Here is a 17,446-nt window from a genome sequence, read left to right on the forward strand (position 1 = left end):
TCTTTCAAGCATACCGCACAAGTACGGGCACTACGTGAATCAAGTTGTCTAAAGATTTATAATGCATCGGGACTAAATTATAAAATACTTTCTACGAATTGTAAAATTTATTCGCAATGCGTGTTTTTCGAATCATGTTTTTTAAAAATATTCTGTGAACGAATAGAATTCAATCGCTCGAAATTGATTTAAGTAAAATAAGGAGAATAAAATATAGAGTGGAATATGAAATTAGGCGGGAAAGCATTCAAAGTTTAAATGAAAATCACTAAATCGTTACATAACCGTTCAAAAGCCTTCGATTTTTTGTGGCTTTGAATGTAATTTGTATAAATATTTCTGATATTTCCTTATTCACGAATAATAATTTTATGTGAATTTAGAAGTTCGCGTCCCAGTTGGTAAAATCGCTTGGCGCTGCTGAGTGATCTGGCGGGAATCTATCGAAGTTTCTGATGTCGAGAGGGTCTTTCACCTGCAAGTAATAAACATTATAAATTCAATTTTATTTTATTAACAAATAAAATTGATATACTAAAATGGAAATTATTCACAATTTGACTTCATAATTGTCCACTTACCGTCGGCACAATAGGCGACATCATCTTTTGTTGTTGCAAATCTCGCCATTTGAAATTATGGAACCACCTGTAATTTTCACGAATCAACGATCAAAAATTCCGTCCATTTTCATTTTAATTCGTATACCTGTGATTGCGAATATCGTCGACGCCATTTCGCAAACATCCGAGTCGTTTGGTAGGATCCTGTTGCAGCAAAGCCGCGATGAACTGTTTCGCTGCAGATTTCATAGAAGATGGCACTAGCGAATCTTGGAAACCCTGAAGAATGTTGTTGTAAGTCTCCAAATCGTTGATGTTCAGAAAGGGTGTTCGATTCACAAGCAGCTCGTACGTGTTGATCCCCAATGCCCAGAAATCTACAGCTCTTCGTTAACAGAAAGCCAATTACTGGCTGTAATTATTGCTACTCAACAGATATTTGTAATAAAAAATAAGAAAAACGAAATTCAAATTTTAGGAATTTTTCATCAACAGCTCAAAGAAGCTTACTGGGTGTATGCTTTGCTCTGAATGATCTCCGGAGCCAAGTATTCCGGCGTTCCTATGAAGGTCTCCGTCTTGTAGGCGCCGATCCTCTTGCTGGCTCCAAGGTCGACCTGCGAAAGCCGTCCGTAGAACGTTTCTAACAAACAGTTGAAGTTACAATTTATTATAAAATTAAAGTAGCAAACAGACTCACAAGTTTAACGTAACCGTGGCTGTCGATCACGATGTTCTCAGGCTTCAAGTCTCTATAAACAATACCCAACGAGTGAAGATGATGCAGACCTTCAACGATGCAGGCGACGATGAATCGTGTCGTACTATTACTGTAACGTCCGTTTCTGTGCAAGGCTGTCCTCAAGTCTCCGCCGAGACACGCCTCCAGCAAGAAGTACAGGTACCTTTTATCCTTGAAGGTCTTGTACAGTCTGAAAACAGTCTCGATTGATCTAGTTCCTGGGATCAAGCACTATTTTTCTTGATCCCCTTTCTTCTCTGCACTTACCGGCAAACGAAAGGAGAGTTGCACAACTTCAAGTTCATCTTCTCGCTGTAGATCATCTTCTGGAAGCCTTCCTTCGTAATCATGTACTTCTTCACCTTCTTCCGCGCGAAACTGGTGTCTGGCATGCTCTTCACGGTCACCAACTCCACTCGACCACATCCACCCGTCCCGATGGTCCCTTGAACTTCTAGATCAGACAGGGTCAAGCTCTTGAATTCGTCGCTCCAGTCATCAGGCTCGTTTGATTTTTGGTGCTGAAGCCAGTTCTTATTCTTGATGGCGTTCAGCCCGCCGAGGTACGTCAGGAAAGCCCTGAAGAGACAGTCGCGTTAACAGTCTTTAATCTATGGCCAACAATCTTCTAAGAATCCGTCTAGGCCAGAGAATTGATTGATTTACGATCTCTCGATGGTGTAGCACTCCGCCCCAGGAGCCATCGCGATCACGTTCGCCTGCCGACGAGACTCCCCTTCGTCGTAGAGCGCTTTCTCACCGAAATGGTCGCCTTTGCCCAGGATCGTCAGCTCCTTTTCCACTCCACCCGGACCGTTTTTCGTCACGCGCACGTTCCCGGCGTTCACGATGTAGAACTTGGACCCTTGCTCGCCTTGTTTTATCAGGTACACGTTCGCGGGATAGAATTCCTTGAAAACGAACGAAATTTTGGATCTCCATACGATTCGAGAACTTTTCGAGAATTTTATCTGGCGATGATTCAAATAGTTTTCCGACCGGCCCCTTAGAATCGCACATTTCCTGATTAAAATGAGACCAAACACGACGCAATTCGGTGCACATTTGCTCGTACAATCGACGGTTCAGTCGAACCTCGATTATCCGAACCGATGACATCCGGATCCTCCATAAACAGATAGAAATCAATATAGATTCGATCTACTATTGTGCCTAAGTAACTGTTTTATTATCCGAACACGTCACACGGATCAGTGCGACAGCGTCAGTTCGGATAATCGAGGTTCCACTGTGTCGTGGATTAAACGAGTAGACACGATCCAAAAGGTGTCGCGTTTGGTATCATTTTAATCAGAAAAATGAGACGAATACGCTGCTAAAAGTTTCCTGAAAAAATGTTGGACGCAGTCGAATATAAGAGTCTAATTGTCTACCACCGCTATCAGGTCGGAGATTTTCACAAGAGCCTCGTCAGCCAGTTCGCTGAAGATCGGTATCTTGCGGAGCAGCTCAAGATTGTACTCCATGGTCTTGTCGTTGGTTTCTGCCATGATCGCTTGGAACACGCGCCTGTCCAGCCTCCAGACCTTGCCATGCGTGGCCGCTGAAGGAGAGACAATTTTCGAGCGATTGACGATTCGATCGGGAGAGATTAAACAAAGTTTTACCATCGATGGAGCACAGTCGCTTGGTATTGTACAACAAAGCCAGCTCTCCGAAAGCAACGCCAGGCCCGAAGGTGCCGTGGGAGATGTTCTCGACGTAGATCTCGAAGGTGCCTTCCTCCGAGACATATAGATGCGTCCCTGTTCGCATAGAAACGATCGTAGCGCGATGGCCATTGTCCTCGCGTCACAGTAGGACCTCGCTCGTTGCACGGGACCGGAAGTGCGTGCAAAGAAAGGAATAGCCGATACCATAGAATCATAACGATTCTTCTTTTAACAAAAATTTAATTTGATTCCCCCCGTCGTGGTGGGGATCGGTATCAGGCAATAAATTCCGTGGTAAACGAGGTTGAAACTAGCGAGGTTCTACTGTACTCACCAGTGTCGCCTTCGTGGATGATCCTGGTGTTGGCCTTGACCGTCATAGGGTGCATCGCAGAGATTAGTTTACCGATCCGGTTCTCGTCAAGGTCGCCGAGGAATTTGTTATTGAGTATCGCGGCCTTGATCAGCTGCGTCGTACTGCAAGAATCATGAACTCGGAATCTGTCGGATCTCATTGTCAGCAGATGTTAGAACTATTTCTTTACTTCTCATTCTTCTCGTAAACGGGGAACTGAGTTTCCCCGGAGACGTTCACGTTGCCGATCACTCCGTGTTTCCTTTGATGGGAGAAGTCCCTGTAATAGTCTCCGTCTTCGCGAGCCTCGGAGCCAGATGTATTAATACCGGCCTGGGCGGACCTCCGACAGCACGGGAAAAGCATCTTCGAGGTGTTCTTGCCGCGAGAAGAACGTCTTCAAGGGTGTCCCATGAAATTGTGCTCGAATGGGAAACTACGTATCTTCCCCCGTAATTGACTATCGTGCACTGAGGTTCATCGGGAACGTTGTTAGCCTTATCTCAACTGCAGTGCACTATCTGCCTATGAGTAGATCTCGATGACGAGTGCAGTCGATAAACGCGCTATCGTCGAAGGCACATACAAAATCATGTAATGCGATTTTTCTTCGGGGTAGCTATCGGATTCATTGTGTTGTAGTAGACGATACGATGACGGACGTATCGGTGTTGCGCGTTACGTTTGCGATAGGTTTGTTTGCATCGAATCTAAGACACACAAGGGCAGCTTTTCAGATTTTCTTTTATTAAGTATAAATTTATTATCGGTACAATTAACGCGGTTATAAGTTGGTCCGAATGCTGCCGTAGAAAACGTTGGTTACAGTCCGCTTTTCGTAACGCGGGTTAGTTGGCAAGCTTGCAAGGGAATGCCATGTATTGATGCATTCCACGATGACAATAATTAATCTGATAGCGGACGATCTTGTTGTCGGTGGATTCTTTTATTCGGTCCGCGAAGGTTGCCGCTCTTATCACTCGATTGCCGGATAAGCCACACGCCATTGTCTGCTCATCCTCTTTAGAATTGCGCGTCCCATCCGGAGAACTCGTCCGGAGGCACACTGTTGTCCGGCGGGTACCTCTCGAAGTTCCTTGTATCGATTTGATTCCGTACCTGGAAATGTTAATAAACTATTTCCTGGATTCTGCCAGTTTCGTTCCTGACTAACAAACTGCCGATCTTTGTGTAAAAGAAAAATTGTCTGCAGGAGTTCCAAGAATTAGTAGTTAGGGCGAAAAAAAGTAATATATGCAACAAAAATGTGTGAAGTTTAAAATAGTGAAAAGATTGAAAGAATTTAATCAATGTTCTCCTCTGATTAAAGTTATTAGAAAGAGTATGAACATTCTACTTCACTCGCATTTCTTACAATCGATGCGGACAATTTTTATTTCGCATAATGATAACCGCAGTCTACTGATCAGCATTGGTAACAAATTAGCGGCACAGGTGTTCAGCGTCTGCTCGTACGGGCAGCGAAGCCACGCCCCTGCGGGCAAGGCTACATTTGTCACACGCTTTGTCACAGCTACGTGGCCAGCGACTTGTTCCCCCACTCCAATTTCCCCTTCTACCGCGCTATTCCCCTCCTCCACGTCTCTGCCACGCATACTCCGGTAATGGCGGGGAGAGGGTACCTTTTTCCCCTCGATTCGTGCTCCCTCCCCTCATCTGGCGACACTACGGCCTACCCCCACTCCGCTAAGTCACTTGCCCGTAGCTGTGCTCATGTTCAGCAGCTCTGTATTAACGTACCGTGGGCACGATCGGCGCTGGCATTGTTAGTTTTTGCAAGCCCTGCCAGTTGAACGAGTTGAACCATCTACAAAAGAGTAATTAGATCAACATCCAGAGAAGATGTATCGCCGCGAATGATCCCACGATTCAGGGACCTACTTGTGATCTCGTATGTCCTGTATGCCGTTCCGTTGGTATCCGAGGCGTTCAGAGGGTCTCAGACGAAGAAGCTTTTTGATCAGGTTGCTCGCGTTCTTGCTGACCGTACTCGGTATCCCGACCACTTCGATACCCTTCAAGATCTTGTTGTAGGTGGTCATGTGATCCGCGGCACGAAACGGTGGTTTGCCAACTAGTAGCTCGTGAGTTAGGATCCCGAGGGCCCAGTAGTCCACCGCCCTTTTCATAGATCATCCGTTTTTTAAATTCGGAAACCTTTTTTTTTAGATTATTCAGATCACTCACCTGTCGTGTCCCCTGTTTAGGATGATTTCCGGTGCCACGTACTCCGGCGTGCCTGCGAATGTCCAGGTCTTGGAGGGTCCTATCTTCTTGCTGAAGCCGAAATCAACCTAGAAGAATAGTCAATGAAACCAACATCTACTTCTAAACGGAAACTGACATCTTCCACTACTTTCACGTACGAGCTTCAAGTATCCGCGAGAGTCTAACATCAGGTTTTCCGGTTTCAGATCCCGGTACACTATGTTCAGCGTGTGAAGATGATCGAAACCCTCCACCACGCAGCCCACCATGAATTGCGCGGTCGCGTCGTCGAAGTATCTTCTTTTCTGAAGAGTCGTCCAGACATCTCCACCGAGGCAGACCTCCATCAGGAAGTACACGTACTTGCTGTCCTTGTACGTCTTATAGAGCCTGGAAGAGTACAGAACCGTAAATCGAAGGATCTCCTTCTATAATACTGATCGATAGAGTATATTGATCTACCAACTTGCATATGAACGCCGAATCGCAAGCCTGCATGATATGCTTCTCGTTCAACACGTGTTCCTGCTGCTGTTGCTCGACCATCACCTTCTTCTTCAGCTTCTTCAACGCGAAGCTCGTGTCTCGGTCCGATTTCAAGGTGACCAGGTCGACCCTGCCGAATGCTCCGACCCCTAAAGTGCCTCTCGTCTCTAAATCGCCTAAAGTGATGTTGGAGTATTCGTTGGTCCAGTTCTTCGGCGTCAAAGATCGCTTCTGCTTCTCGTACTCTTCTAGCCAGTCCTTGTTTCGAATTTCGTCGAGACCGCCCAGATAGTTCAAAAACGAGCTGAGGTGTTAAATTTTGGATCAGCGAAATCGTTCCGAATTTGAGAAAGAAAAACCTGACCGATTGAAACTCACGTTCGGTCCAAGGTCAGACACTCGACCCCTGGCGCAAGAGCTATAGCGTTCGCCTGCCGTCGATTCTCACCCTCGTCGTCGTAAAGGGCCTTCTCTCCGAAGTACTGACCTTTCCCGAGGACAACCAGTTCCTCCTCGCCGCCGTATTCCGTGTTCTTCGTGATCCTGACGTTGCCCCCGCTGATTATGTAGAATTTGTCACCTTTCTCACCTTGCGTTACGATGTTAGCGCCGGAGAGGAAGAACTCCTGGAAAGAGGACGAAGAAAATGGGCTTTTAGTTTTTAGGATTTAGTTTTTAGGGTGTTTTCCTGTATCAACGAGATTTAGGATACCAGGTGTAGGAGGTCGGAGATCTTGGCGAGCAGGTGGTCCTTCGGTTCGGGTAGTTTCTGGAGAACGGACACCTGCCGCAGGAACCTGACGTTGCCGTCCATCCTCTCCTGGGCTGTCTTCATCATGATGGTGAGGAACACGGACCTGTCCAGTACCCATACTTTCCCAGGTTTCTTCACTGAAAATTGGATACAACTTTATTGACGAGGACCGTGAACCAAGGCAGAGTCGCGAGATCAGGGGAAGTGACTCGAACGGAGGGGAAAGAGTTACCCCCTCTCTGCCAGTACCGAATTAGTCACGTGACATTGTGAAGAAAGAAGATTTTCTATTTCACTCCAGTTTCTTGCGATTGGGGTAAACAATTTTTGCATAAAGATCCGCAATCTGTTGATCGGGAAACCTACATTTTGGAAAGACTCTGATCTCATGCAATGGTGTTGCTAACTTACCGCTGATGGTACGAAGTCGTTTGGTATTGTACAGCAGAGCTATCTCTCCGAAGGCGACCCCTGGGCCGAAGCTTCTTTGGAAGTTGTCGCCCTGGTAGATGTCGAACTTGCCCTCCATCGAGACATACAGATGCGACCCTGAAGAATCGACGAACGAAAGTTCAGTATCTAGTGTGCACCCTGAGAGAAGTTGTAAATCGTACCCATGTCTCCCTCACGGATCACCAAGGTGTTCGATGGTATCTCCTTAGGGTACATCGCGGACACCACCGCGTTCACCTGGTTCTCTTCGAGGTTGCCGAGGAACTCATTCTCCAAAATAGCTCCCTTAATCAGCTGACGGCTCCTGCAAAGAAGATTCTCATTAGGATCCATCTGTTAGAACTAGAATAGAAATCCTGGAGCTTAGCGTTTACAATGAATTCTCGACATATGTCAACAACACGGGTCTTGTCAGCGTCGTGTATTCGCGATCCCTCATGGAGTATACCCCGCGGTAGTGGGGATAATTCTGCGACGTTTATCGTCCAACCCGTGGCGACATATATAGAGAAATCATTGTATTCTGCTCTCCAGACACTGAGCATTAGACACTTTTAGAAATTTTTTAGTTTGCGGTAACACAGTTTACAAAAATGTGTAATTTTAATTTAAGAATTTTCTTCAACGTTAATTTAACAAGTTGAAGTGATATTTACTTGATCGAGTGATCTACAAAGATTCAGAAGATCGAAATTTCAAAGAATGCTGATAGTAAAGATAACAAAGACAAATAAACTCTCGTGACTAATGCAATCTTGATCATGAGTCATTCTATAGTTAGCCATTTCAGATGATTCAGATTTTTACATAACAATATTTTAACATTCCTCCAATGTTTTTAACTACTCATTTTTACTCTAATCTAAGTCTAATCGCCAGTAATAAATAGACTCTCAAAAATTAGGGGATTATTGCCGGTAGATAATAGGTGCTAATAGGTTCCCGGTGATTGAAGCGTTAATGATATCGAGCATTACTTGGCATCTTTGTCGTAAACAGGGGTGGGTGCAGTGGGTGGCGTAGGCGTTCTACCGATAACGCCACCCCTAGGGTTGCTGACAGGTTGGTCAGCGTCGCTCGCGCTTCTGGCATCTTCTTGATCATTTTCCTCGTGCGTGGGCAGAGGACTATGATTTTGCGTGGGCGGTGGCGGAGCTTTGCTCTTCCCGCCGGAGTTCGAAAGTGGTTTCGTTCCATTGGTCACTGCTGCACTGGGTAAGGGACGTATCTGAACACAGGAGTATACAAATAATTAAACAAACAATCGTTAGCCGTATCGGGTAGCTATGCGTTTACATCAATCGCTAGTTCATGCTATATCGCTGTATAGATGAGCAGCTAAGCGGTAGATTTAACTATCTCCCGCAATTGGGGATAAGCGCTCGACACTTATGTAGCTAATTACAGCAGTACAGTGAATTCTCGATATATATCAACAACACGGGTCTTGTCATCCAGGAGACATACCCGAGCCGTGTTATGTTTACCGCGGCCTCTCGAGCTTCGTGGCTCCTCACAGGGTACACCCCGCGGTAGTGGGGACAATTCCGCGACGTTTATTATCGAGGCCTTGGCGACATATATAGAGAAATCACTGTATTCGACCGATTACTCACCACGCCGTAGCTCAGGTCTGATTCCGCAGGTTGCCTGTAGCTTCCGGTCTGCAACAAACGAAAAATTGTTTATTCTACGGCATTGTTTAGCTCCATTTAGGCAGATTTCATGGAAAAGTAGATGAAATTTAAAACAGTGAAGGGATTGTCAAAATCCAGGGCTGTTGGTATGCTACTTAAACAACTGTAAACAATCTCTAGGGATCTCTATCTGAGCGTAAAATTTGAGTAGGATCGATCAGTTCATTATTGACATAAACTGGTCGACTTACGCAAGCGGCTCTACTAATTTAATCACCCACTGTAATATTCAATAGCCTGCGCCCCGTTGAGTGACGTGTTCGGATAACAGGAAAGAATTATTAGACAACCGTGTTCCGTGCAAAAACTGCTGATCATACTTACGAAGGCGATATTGTTGGAGTTGTCGTTCCCAGGCAGAGTGGGGAGATTGATGCTACGACTCTGTCCCAGGATGTTCGGTCTCGGGAAGCACGAGAACCTCATCTTGCGGTCCTCGTCCGATGCATGTCGATGGCAGACTCGTTTCACACCTGAAACCCAGGGAACACCTACGCCTCAGACAACGCCGGTTTTTCTCTCCTCTTTTCCGCGACGATTTCGCCGAAACGCGCGCGTAAATATTTCCACGTCGACGATCGAAGGAGCGGCATTATCTGATTCGAGTTCCTCGCTCGCCGATTGTTCGTCACGTTAATTAAGATAACATCGCCGGTTATCGAGCCGCCGCACCAGAATTGCTTTATTGCGTCCTTTATTATGACGAACGCCGGCGAAAACCGGTGCAAATATTTGCACCAGCGACGCTCGTCGCCCGCGGTAATTGCATGCGGTAATTCGCTTAGTGAGAGCCGATTTCTATGCAATACCGATCGACGCCGGTGTCCCGAGGATCGATCACGCGATCCTCTCGATCCTGGACACGCGATTGGGATCGTCGACTCGCGGATAGCGCCGTAAACGGAAGTTTCGAGCGAGCACGTGGCACGCTCAGCTTACACGATGGTCACATGCTTATGCTAATGACGTACAGTGCACGATACACACGTAGGTATATACATATATGCGCACTGACCGCTTACGTCATTGCGAATTAGCACATTCTCACGGTGAGGACGCGGACGCGTTTTCGCGGGACGATCGACCGACGCCTCCCGCGAAAAATGCGCAGATAACGATCTATGGATCGGTTCGTCCGATCGGCGGGGCTCTTCAGCTTGCCGCTCAGAATTTCTGAATGAAAACCTTCCGCGAGGTTTGATTATCGAGTCTGCCGGACGACGTGCTCGTCATTATTATTGTTATCGAGCGTCGCCGAAGTGGTGGGCCATTTTACAACACGAATTTTCTTGCATATTTTCGGGGGAGTCGAAATATAGAAAAGATTGCGGCGAATCACTAAATCTTTAGGAAAAATAAAAATTTGAAATTTATTCTCTTAAGGATTTACAATTTTTGCCTACTTTTTATGTACTCAGTTTGAAACGCATGAAATCTACAGTTTAATAATCACAACCATTAATTTTCTGTTCCATCATTTCTCGCCACCTATCAAATAGTTTGCGAATATTTATGCGAAATAAAAATTGTCTATGTCTTATCAATTTTCTAAAATCCGCCGTTTACTAATCATGGTTGTGACCACGTTGTTGCGTTTCACGTTTGAAAAATGCGATAGAAAATTCGTATGCCACGCGGTGTACCGTCTGATCCGTTTTATAACTGTCCGTTCTGTTGTACTGTGCTGTACATTGCAACGCCACCGTGTTTACGGCAATTACAAAGGCCAGTGCTAATGTTCGGAGCGGAGGTTTCCTTACGTAATTCGGTCTGATTATTGTCGAGCGGTTCGTCGCGAACGTCGAGCCAACGAAGTCTGCGATCGATCTTATCACTGGCGGAACGATACCGGCGATTTCTGTGCTCATCTTCGCGCAGCAAACACGAATCCGAGCGTTTCGCTCGCTGGTGAAAAATGAAACCTTCCCCTGTAACGCAACGCGGACCTGACCCCGTGTCCCCTCTCAGCGTTTCAGTCGGTCGGTTTTCTTCGCTCGGAACGCTAATGAAAAGTTCTTTTCAACGCGAAATCTGTTTGGTCTACGAGACAGAAGCGCGTCTTTAAGGACGCGGAGAGAGAGAGAAGACCCTGACATATTTTGTGAAATGGTAACACTCGGTACGGAGAACTCGGTCTCCGAGGTATTAAGAGAGTGATAAGGGTGTTTGATTAGCCAGCGCGAACAGGTTCTTCCCAAACATTATTTACCGTGTTTGTTGGAGACTCGTGACCGTGCTCTGGAGAGTTTGTACGAACTAATTTCGATAATTCAGTGGATACCCTGAAGTCCTTGGAATATTCTAGACGGGGGAAATATTGTATAAAATTTCAGGTAGAACCGCGCAGCAATTTCCTGATCTACAGTGATTTCTCTATATATGTCGCCAAGGCCTGGATTATAAACGGCGCGGAATTATCCCCACTACCGCGGGGTATACCCTGTCAGGGGCCTCGGACGCCGAGGAGTGTAAACATAACGCGGCTCGGATACGCTTAAAAGTGGAAAAATTGCCATTTTTCACGATTTTCGACTTAAAATCGCACTTCTAATCGTTTATAACTCGTAAACGAATTAACCAATATCGGTGAAATTTTCAGCATGGATATAATTTATTCGAGCGAATCAAATACATTCTTTAAATTTTCAATACAGGCTCAGATAAAAATCTGAAAAAACCAACTTTTACTATTTCTTTTGCGATTCCGACCAATTCACCTCGTCTAATAAACTAATCCTTCTAACTTCTCAACAAAATTCAAGTCATTTGATCTAATTTTTAAAAAGTTATGTTGCTTCAAATAGTGTAGACTAAGTTTTGCTCGTCACTGTATATCGAGAATTCACTGTATTTGCTGAAAAGGGTACTATAGCCGGACAAGGAGGTCAAAAGTGCTCCTAAATTGAATTTGCCATTCGGTGGCTTCAATTTGGTTTAGGGGCACTTTTGACCTCCTGACCCGGCTATACTCTTCAGAGAAAGATCCCCTATTCAGAAATTCACAAAATTATGAAACTTTCGGGACATGCGGTGCACATCAATATAACGCGATTTTGTTTCTGCTCACATTCGGTTATTTTTCAGTAATAATGGTCTGATATCCTCAAAGATAGTCAAAGCTTGGAGACAAGGCGAATCAGGTAGTAACCGGAAAATCGTTCGTTTCCGTCGCGATTCGATCTAACTGCGCCACGTTAGTTTCGAGCGAGCGTTTCCGGCCTCGTCCGGCGGCCGAGTAATTAAGCCCCAGGTAATTATATCTGTCGCTCAAATTTTGTCTCCGACCGGCGCGTGCCTTTTCCATTCTTCGCGAAAATTTTCTCTTACTTTTCCCGTTACGCAATCCTGTGGGTGATTCTCCGTGAACGTGCACGCGCCCGCGATTGTTTCGTAATTCCCGTTGCACAATGGTGGAACGAGCGGTGTTGTTGTTGTACCTGTCCGACTGACAATTGCTTCGAATTAACAGAGCCGCTGACGTTAATAGCTTATTATCGCGATCGCGATTCCCGATTAAGGAAATCTCTTGTCCTCTCGCTGTCAATCAAAGTGATAATGTGTATCATCGATTTCCGTGAACCACCTCTTTCTCGAAAGTCGTTCATATTGCACTTTGGAACAGATAGACGGTCTTGCATGTCATAGAAATGTACCTCGACACGTCGACGACCATTTTATCTTGGGTGCAATTGTTTCTTTCCGAATGCAATCAATGCAGTTTTCTTTTTACATGTAAGTACCGTATAAAAGGATTGTCGGACGTGCGCGAAGTATAGATTGGAATTTAATAAGTGCACTGCGGATTTGCGGATATTTATGCAATTTTAAGAAAGTGGAATGAAATAAAGTTCTATTGTTAATGGGGACAGCTTCTTTAGATCCAAAACAAATAAAAATCGTACTAAATTCGCTCGAATTTTCGCATTCTTTGAAAATTTCGCAGTCCGTCAAATTTTACTTAATGTTTCTACCAGTGCATTTATTTACCGTTTATTTACCAGTGATTAACAGTTCGTCAAAGGCGGTTTCGAAGGGAGTACCGGAAGATCCGCAATACGTTGCAGCCTCTCTTCACCCGCACCGAGTTCCAAACGTAATGAAACACCGAGGGTCCACGGCATAAAATCCAGCCGGGTTCGAACGACCTAATCAAGAGCACAGAAGCGTCTCATTCGACAGTAAAAATACGCACTCGATCCCGATCACCAATTAAGAAACCATTCGCGCGTCCGATGTCTGCGGCGCCGCGCCGATCTGCTCTATTGTTCCGCACCGTGGCGAACGTTCGTACGTGCGTGGTCGTTAATCGAGCGGCGTTTAATCGGCCGTAGCGTAATTAATCGGCACGTAACCCGGGAGTCCACGTGGTCCGGCGATTACGCGAGGCGATTCCTTCGGGAGACGTCTGCCCGACGTTCGCCGTCTATTTCCGTTCTCCGGCAATATTTTCGTTTCGTTATCGCGGCTCCCGCCCGCTAATTGCTTTGTTTGCTCTCGGATCGCTTTATCACGGCCGAACCCGCCGGCAAACGTATCGAACTCGGGTTTCGAGAACTTTTTCCTCGACGACGATGTTTCTCGGCGTCCCGCATTCCAAACTTTCGATTGCAAAACCGCGTTACCTAATCGCGCGGCCGTTCCGCCGTTGTAAATGCAACTGGATCGCGAAGCGCTATCGATCGCGATGCTATCTGGCCCCAAGATGGCCACCGATATCGCAGATAAACGCCTCCGAACACTACCGATATACCAGTGTCTCATTCTCCGTGATCTGTCGGCGAATTTCGACGAATTCGGACGACGTTTTCGGCACTCACCTCTCAGATTGAACGACGAACGTCGATGGCGGACAACAGGCTCGGATTCCTCTCCCGTGTCCTGGAAACAGGAGAAACTCGCTGGGAATAGGGTCGGTTGCGTTGCTCCCGAGGGATATGCAATTTTCGGCGGCCCCGGTGTGCCGCACTCGGTGAATTCGTGCGGAAAACTGAGGCCTCAAGTTCGACAAAGACGCAGAAATCTTATCTAGCCGATAACAATGAGACGCAGTGTCAACAGGCAGGTACACGCACGCTGTCGTCTTATCTAACGAGACCTATTCTCTTTTCGTTAAACAGGTCGGCGCGGCGGTAACCGTGCGCAGCTCCGGAGTCGCTGGAATTGCATCGGGAAGGGAAATTATTCAACCGCGCCGCATGGTAACGCGTTATGGCCGCTTTTGTTCCGTGGGACTCTCCACCTTGAAACTCTCGAAACCGTTGTGCCGGCGTGGCCCTCGGGTAACGAGCTGCTTATACAACCGTAATAGCAATAATAACATTTCAGGTGAGATCGCGTCGCTTATCTAGGAACGCCACGACAGATACCACGTGTTCCACACGATTTTTCGTTATGTGTTATTCTTAACTATCCTGTTTCTGGATCGCAGCATTATTCGACGCAATTTCTTTAATTGAATCCGATTACGAGATTTCCACGCTCCGGGAATAATTTTCCTGCGAGCACCGCGTAATGTTGAATTTGAATTATCCGCTGTTTCGAACGGAGATCGAATGCCGAAGATATGAATTTTAATTGTCCTCCGACGCTCCCAAGGTCCGCTCGCATTCTGAAATCGGCCTCGAAACGGTGACTTCACTCGACACTCTCATTATCACGGGATACTCTTCGGAACGGGCCGTTCCATTATCGTGGAAATCACTGCAAATACTTCGGTTTAACGCTTCTGCACCGTTTCTCCGACTAGATCAATTTTACACCAATTCTGTCAGGTCTTTAAAATTCTACGACGAAAGCCATCGATAAATAGTCAATGGACCGCGGATGTTTATGGAATTTTCAATTTTTGTCGGCAAATTTTAGGAACGTGGAAACAAATGAATTTTCCGTGGACCTTTGTAGATCCGAGATAAATAAAAATCGTATTCTGTGGAATTTTATATCACAGCATTTTTTGAAAATTTTCGGAAGCCATAAACGCATAAAGTTCCGCAGTCTGGTAATCAAGCATTCATCGAACTTGAAGCGCGTCAACGTGCGTCACGAAACTGTTAGGATCGAGGTAACGATGAAAGGGGAACGGTGATCGGCAATTAGTCGTTCACAGCGGAAAGTTATTGTCGGATCGATTACGCTCGTCGGACGAGGCTGCGTTTTTCGCGGCCGTTTCCTGAAAGATGGGAACAACGGCCGGTTTTCCTGTTTCCCATTTTCTTATCTGCGCTCTTGGGCCTCTTATCGCCTGCGCCCGGCATTATCTTCGTTCATTTATCGAACGTTCCTCTTTATTCTCATCGCCGATGAACTTGACGCGTGCTCGATCGTGACCGAGCAGCTTTCCCGACGCGCGAAATATTATTAACACTTAATTGGCGTGACTAAGAAAAGTCGTCGGACAGCTACAGTTTGCTCGCAATGATTCAGAGATCGCGCAAAAACCGTGGCGCTCTAGTTGCGAGGTGACGCAGCTGGAAAACGGTGATTTGTCTATGATTTTTCATAGTCTGCGCGAAGTGTCGCAAGGTGGAAACAAGTTTCAAGTTTAATCAGATATATCGATTGAATTTTTAACAGTTTGGTGTGACGATCTCGAATAAAATATATGAAGTAATAGGGTTAAGGAAACTTGAATGTAAATAAGTAGAAAAGACCTTGAAGAGTACAACAGGATTGAGCGGATAAGCCAGTAAAAATTTACTATCTATGCTAATGATCTCATTTATTTTTCCACGACTTTCCCCCGACTCAATCATAATTTCTAATTTCTCTATGACCGTCGCGATTAAGCAACATTTATTTTCAACTAGTTGTGACCTCAGTCTTTCGAAGATGATTGTACTTTTTAACCTGTCTCAATATAATTACTAGACTGCGAGACGGTCCAGAAAGAAACGGGAGCCACATTGAAATTTCATTGGTTTTAATAAGCTGAAACTAATTAAATTGCACTTATTCGTTTTCACCATAAAATCCGCAGTCTAATAATTATCAAGGTGAAGGAGAAGGTTCATACCTTCAACTGTATCGGGTTGTAATACAAATCCAGGCTGGCCCAAAAGTCAAACTGCTCGCGTTGTTTTCTCAAGTTACTCAGTCGAAACGTGAATTCACGAACGTTTCAATTAATTGCTTTCGCAAATGCACACGTGCTCGGAAAGGTGAGAGGATGCTATGGCCTCGCTACCGGAAGTACTCACTCTCGGTAGTCCTTGGTCTCTCGCTCGAACAGATTTCGAAACGATCTTCTTGGAAAAACGTTCTTCCGCTTCCTGGTCTTAGGAAACTGTCCGACAGCCAGTAAGTCCACTTTCGAGATTCATCGTCCGTTGCCAATCACGATCTAGCCGATCATTCGCGATAATTAGAAAGCTGTGTCCGAAGAAGCTACTGCGGCTTGCAAGAGTTTCCAGACAGGTCCTTCACTTTTATATTTATCATTTAACTATTTAGAGTTTATAGAATAAATTTTTGAATTTTTCCATCGCCTACCGTTCACTGTCAATTAAAATAAATAAAGCAGACAAAGCCAACCAGTAAAAAATGTTGTCGATCACCTCGTAAATAAATTCAACCTTGTTATTTTCAAGCAAATCGAAGGCAACGCTATGCAAAAGACAAACGAAACCACTCAGTCAAGAATTATCTGGATCATCTCGAGGATCCTGTCCGACCAGAAACTTCTGCGTGCACCGTAGCTCTAAGCTAACTTAGAAATTTGCATCGTGTTCTGGACGTGCACTCGCGCGGCGCGAAAAGTTTGTCATAGCCGTGGGGTAGGGACGATCGGAGGACAATTAGGTGTCTCCGGTGACATGCTCAGGACTCCGAGAAAAGCCGAGAACCAGTGAACGTGAAACTGTGCGTGGAAACGTGTTGTCGCCGCGAATTCGGTGGACTTTCGCTCGCGGACGGCCGCGTGTTATCGACAGGCCGGTCTCAATGCCACTGGTAGAAAAACGGGCGCACGTTTTCCATCGCGGCGTGTGATACCGTGTTGCCGTGGGGGTATTGGTAATTATTATCGTTTGGCACCTTGTCCGCCGTCCGTCGGCGCGCCGCGGCTCTTCGTCGGATACACGTGGACTGACCACGATCGATACGTTCTCGCCGAAACGGGATCGAAAGGTATATTTCCATTGGCCTCAACTTTCGATAGATTATCGGTTTTGATTGTCGACACATTTTTTCTACGAGTGATCGCCGTCTCGAGTGGATGTTGTGTCTGCGATTACGTCTGTGGCCACTGACCACTTCTCTCTTCGGTTTCTTTTGAATTTGACGCGAACCGGCTGATGCTGAAAGGGAAATCGATGCATTTGGCCACTGACCACTCTACTTTCTTTAATCAATAGCAATTTTCTTTGGTCATTGACCACTTCTTCTATTTTCTTGAATCAATGGCAATTTTCTTTGGTCACTGACCACCTCTTCTATTTTCATTCATCAATAGCAATTTTCTTTGGTCACTCATCACCTCTTCTATTTTCATTCATCA

At 45.7% G+C, this 17,446-nt stretch overlaps 2 protein-coding genes across 8 annotated transcripts; both read right to left on the bottom strand.

The window, feature by feature from the left end:
- Positions 1 to 13: 13 nt before the first annotated feature.
- Positions 14 to 3,978, bottom strand: LOC143359696 (cGMP-dependent protein kinase, isozyme 1). 2 transcript variants are annotated; one of them, XM_076797828.1, is made up of 11 exons: positions 3,524 to 3,978; positions 3,313 to 3,455; positions 2,934 to 3,071; positions 2,700 to 2,869; positions 1,972 to 2,216; positions 1,573 to 1,884; positions 1,353 to 1,495; positions 1,074 to 1,206; positions 709 to 948; positions 582 to 648; positions 14 to 475 (listed from the first exon to the last, which is right to left on the bottom strand). In XM_076797828.1, exons 1-11 carry the CDS (start codon positions 3,697 to 3,699, stop codon positions 380 to 382), a joined length of 1,863 nt encoding a protein of 620 aa, XP_076653943.1. In that variant the 5' UTR covers positions 3,700 to 3,978; the 3' UTR covers positions 14 to 379. The 2 variants fall into 2 exon arrangements, with proteins under 2 accessions (XP_076653943.1, XP_076653942.1); XM_076797827.1 differs by having other exon boundaries at positions 22 to 475; positions 1,074 to 1,180; positions 1,264 to 1,495.
- Positions 3,979 to 4,059: 81 nt separating this feature from the next.
- Positions 4,060 to 16,966, bottom strand: LOC143360102 (cGMP-dependent protein kinase 1). 6 transcript variants are annotated; one of them, XM_076798672.1, is made up of 15 exons: positions 16,695 to 16,966; positions 15,965 to 16,291; positions 9,277 to 9,425; positions 8,872 to 8,919; positions 8,233 to 8,483; positions 7,417 to 7,559; positions 7,214 to 7,351; positions 6,761 to 6,939; positions 6,427 to 6,674; positions 6,029 to 6,352; positions 5,721 to 5,952; positions 5,542 to 5,648; positions 5,236 to 5,475; positions 5,095 to 5,161; positions 4,060 to 4,452 (listed from the first exon to the last, which is right to left on the bottom strand). In XM_076798672.1, exons 3-15 carry the CDS (start codon positions 9,376 to 9,378, stop codon positions 4,357 to 4,359), a joined length of 2,175 nt encoding a protein of 724 aa, XP_076654787.1. In that variant the 5' UTR covers positions 9,379 to 9,425; positions 15,965 to 16,291; positions 16,695 to 16,966; the 3' UTR covers positions 4,060 to 4,356. The 6 variants fall into 6 exon arrangements, with proteins under 6 accessions (XP_076654787.1, XP_076654788.1, XP_076654792.1 ...); XM_076798673.1 differs by adding an exon at positions 13,770 to 13,820 and having other exon boundaries at positions 16,136 to 16,957; XM_076798677.1 differs by lacking the exon at positions 16,695 to 16,966 and adding an exon at positions 13,770 to 13,830 and having other exon boundaries at positions 16,149 to 16,165.
- Positions 16,967 to 17,446: the final 480 nt, after the last annotated feature.

Source organism: Halictus rubicundus, chromosome 12 (assembly GCF_050948215.1).
Source record: "Halictus rubicundus isolate RS-2024b chromosome 12, iyHalRubi1_principal, whole genome shotgun sequence".
Lineage (NCBI taxonomy): Eukaryota > Metazoa > Arthropoda > Insecta > Hymenoptera > Halictidae > Halictus > Halictus rubicundus.

Excerpts from the sequence above, each read along its gene's own strand:
- LOC143359696 (XM_076797827.1), bottom strand. The coding sequence starts at position 3,699 with ATGCTTTTCCCGTGCTGTCGGAGGTCCGCCCAGGCCGGTATTAATACA. Across the intron at positions 2,870-2,933 it reads GCGACTGTGCTCCATCGATG|CGGCCACGCATGGCAAGGTC; the intron begins GTAAAACTTTGT and ends TCTCTCCTTCAG. Across the intron at positions 1,181-1,263 it reads GCCACGGTTACGTTAAACTT|GTCGACCTTGGAGCCAGCAA; the intron begins GTGAGTCTGTTT and ends CGGCTTTCGCAG.
- LOC143360102 (XM_076798672.1), bottom strand. The coding sequence starts at position 9,378 with ATGAGGTTCTCGTGCTTCCCGAGACCGAACATCCTGGGACAGAGTCGT. Across the intron at positions 6,353-6,426 it reads TGTCTGACCTTGGACCGAAC|CTCGTTTTTGAACTATCTGG; the intron begins GTGAGTTTCAAT and ends TTAACACCTCAG. Across the intron at positions 5,476-5,541 it reads CTAAACAGGGGACACGACAG|GGCGGTGGACTACTGGGCCC; the intron begins GTGAGTGATCTG and ends ATCTATGAAAAG.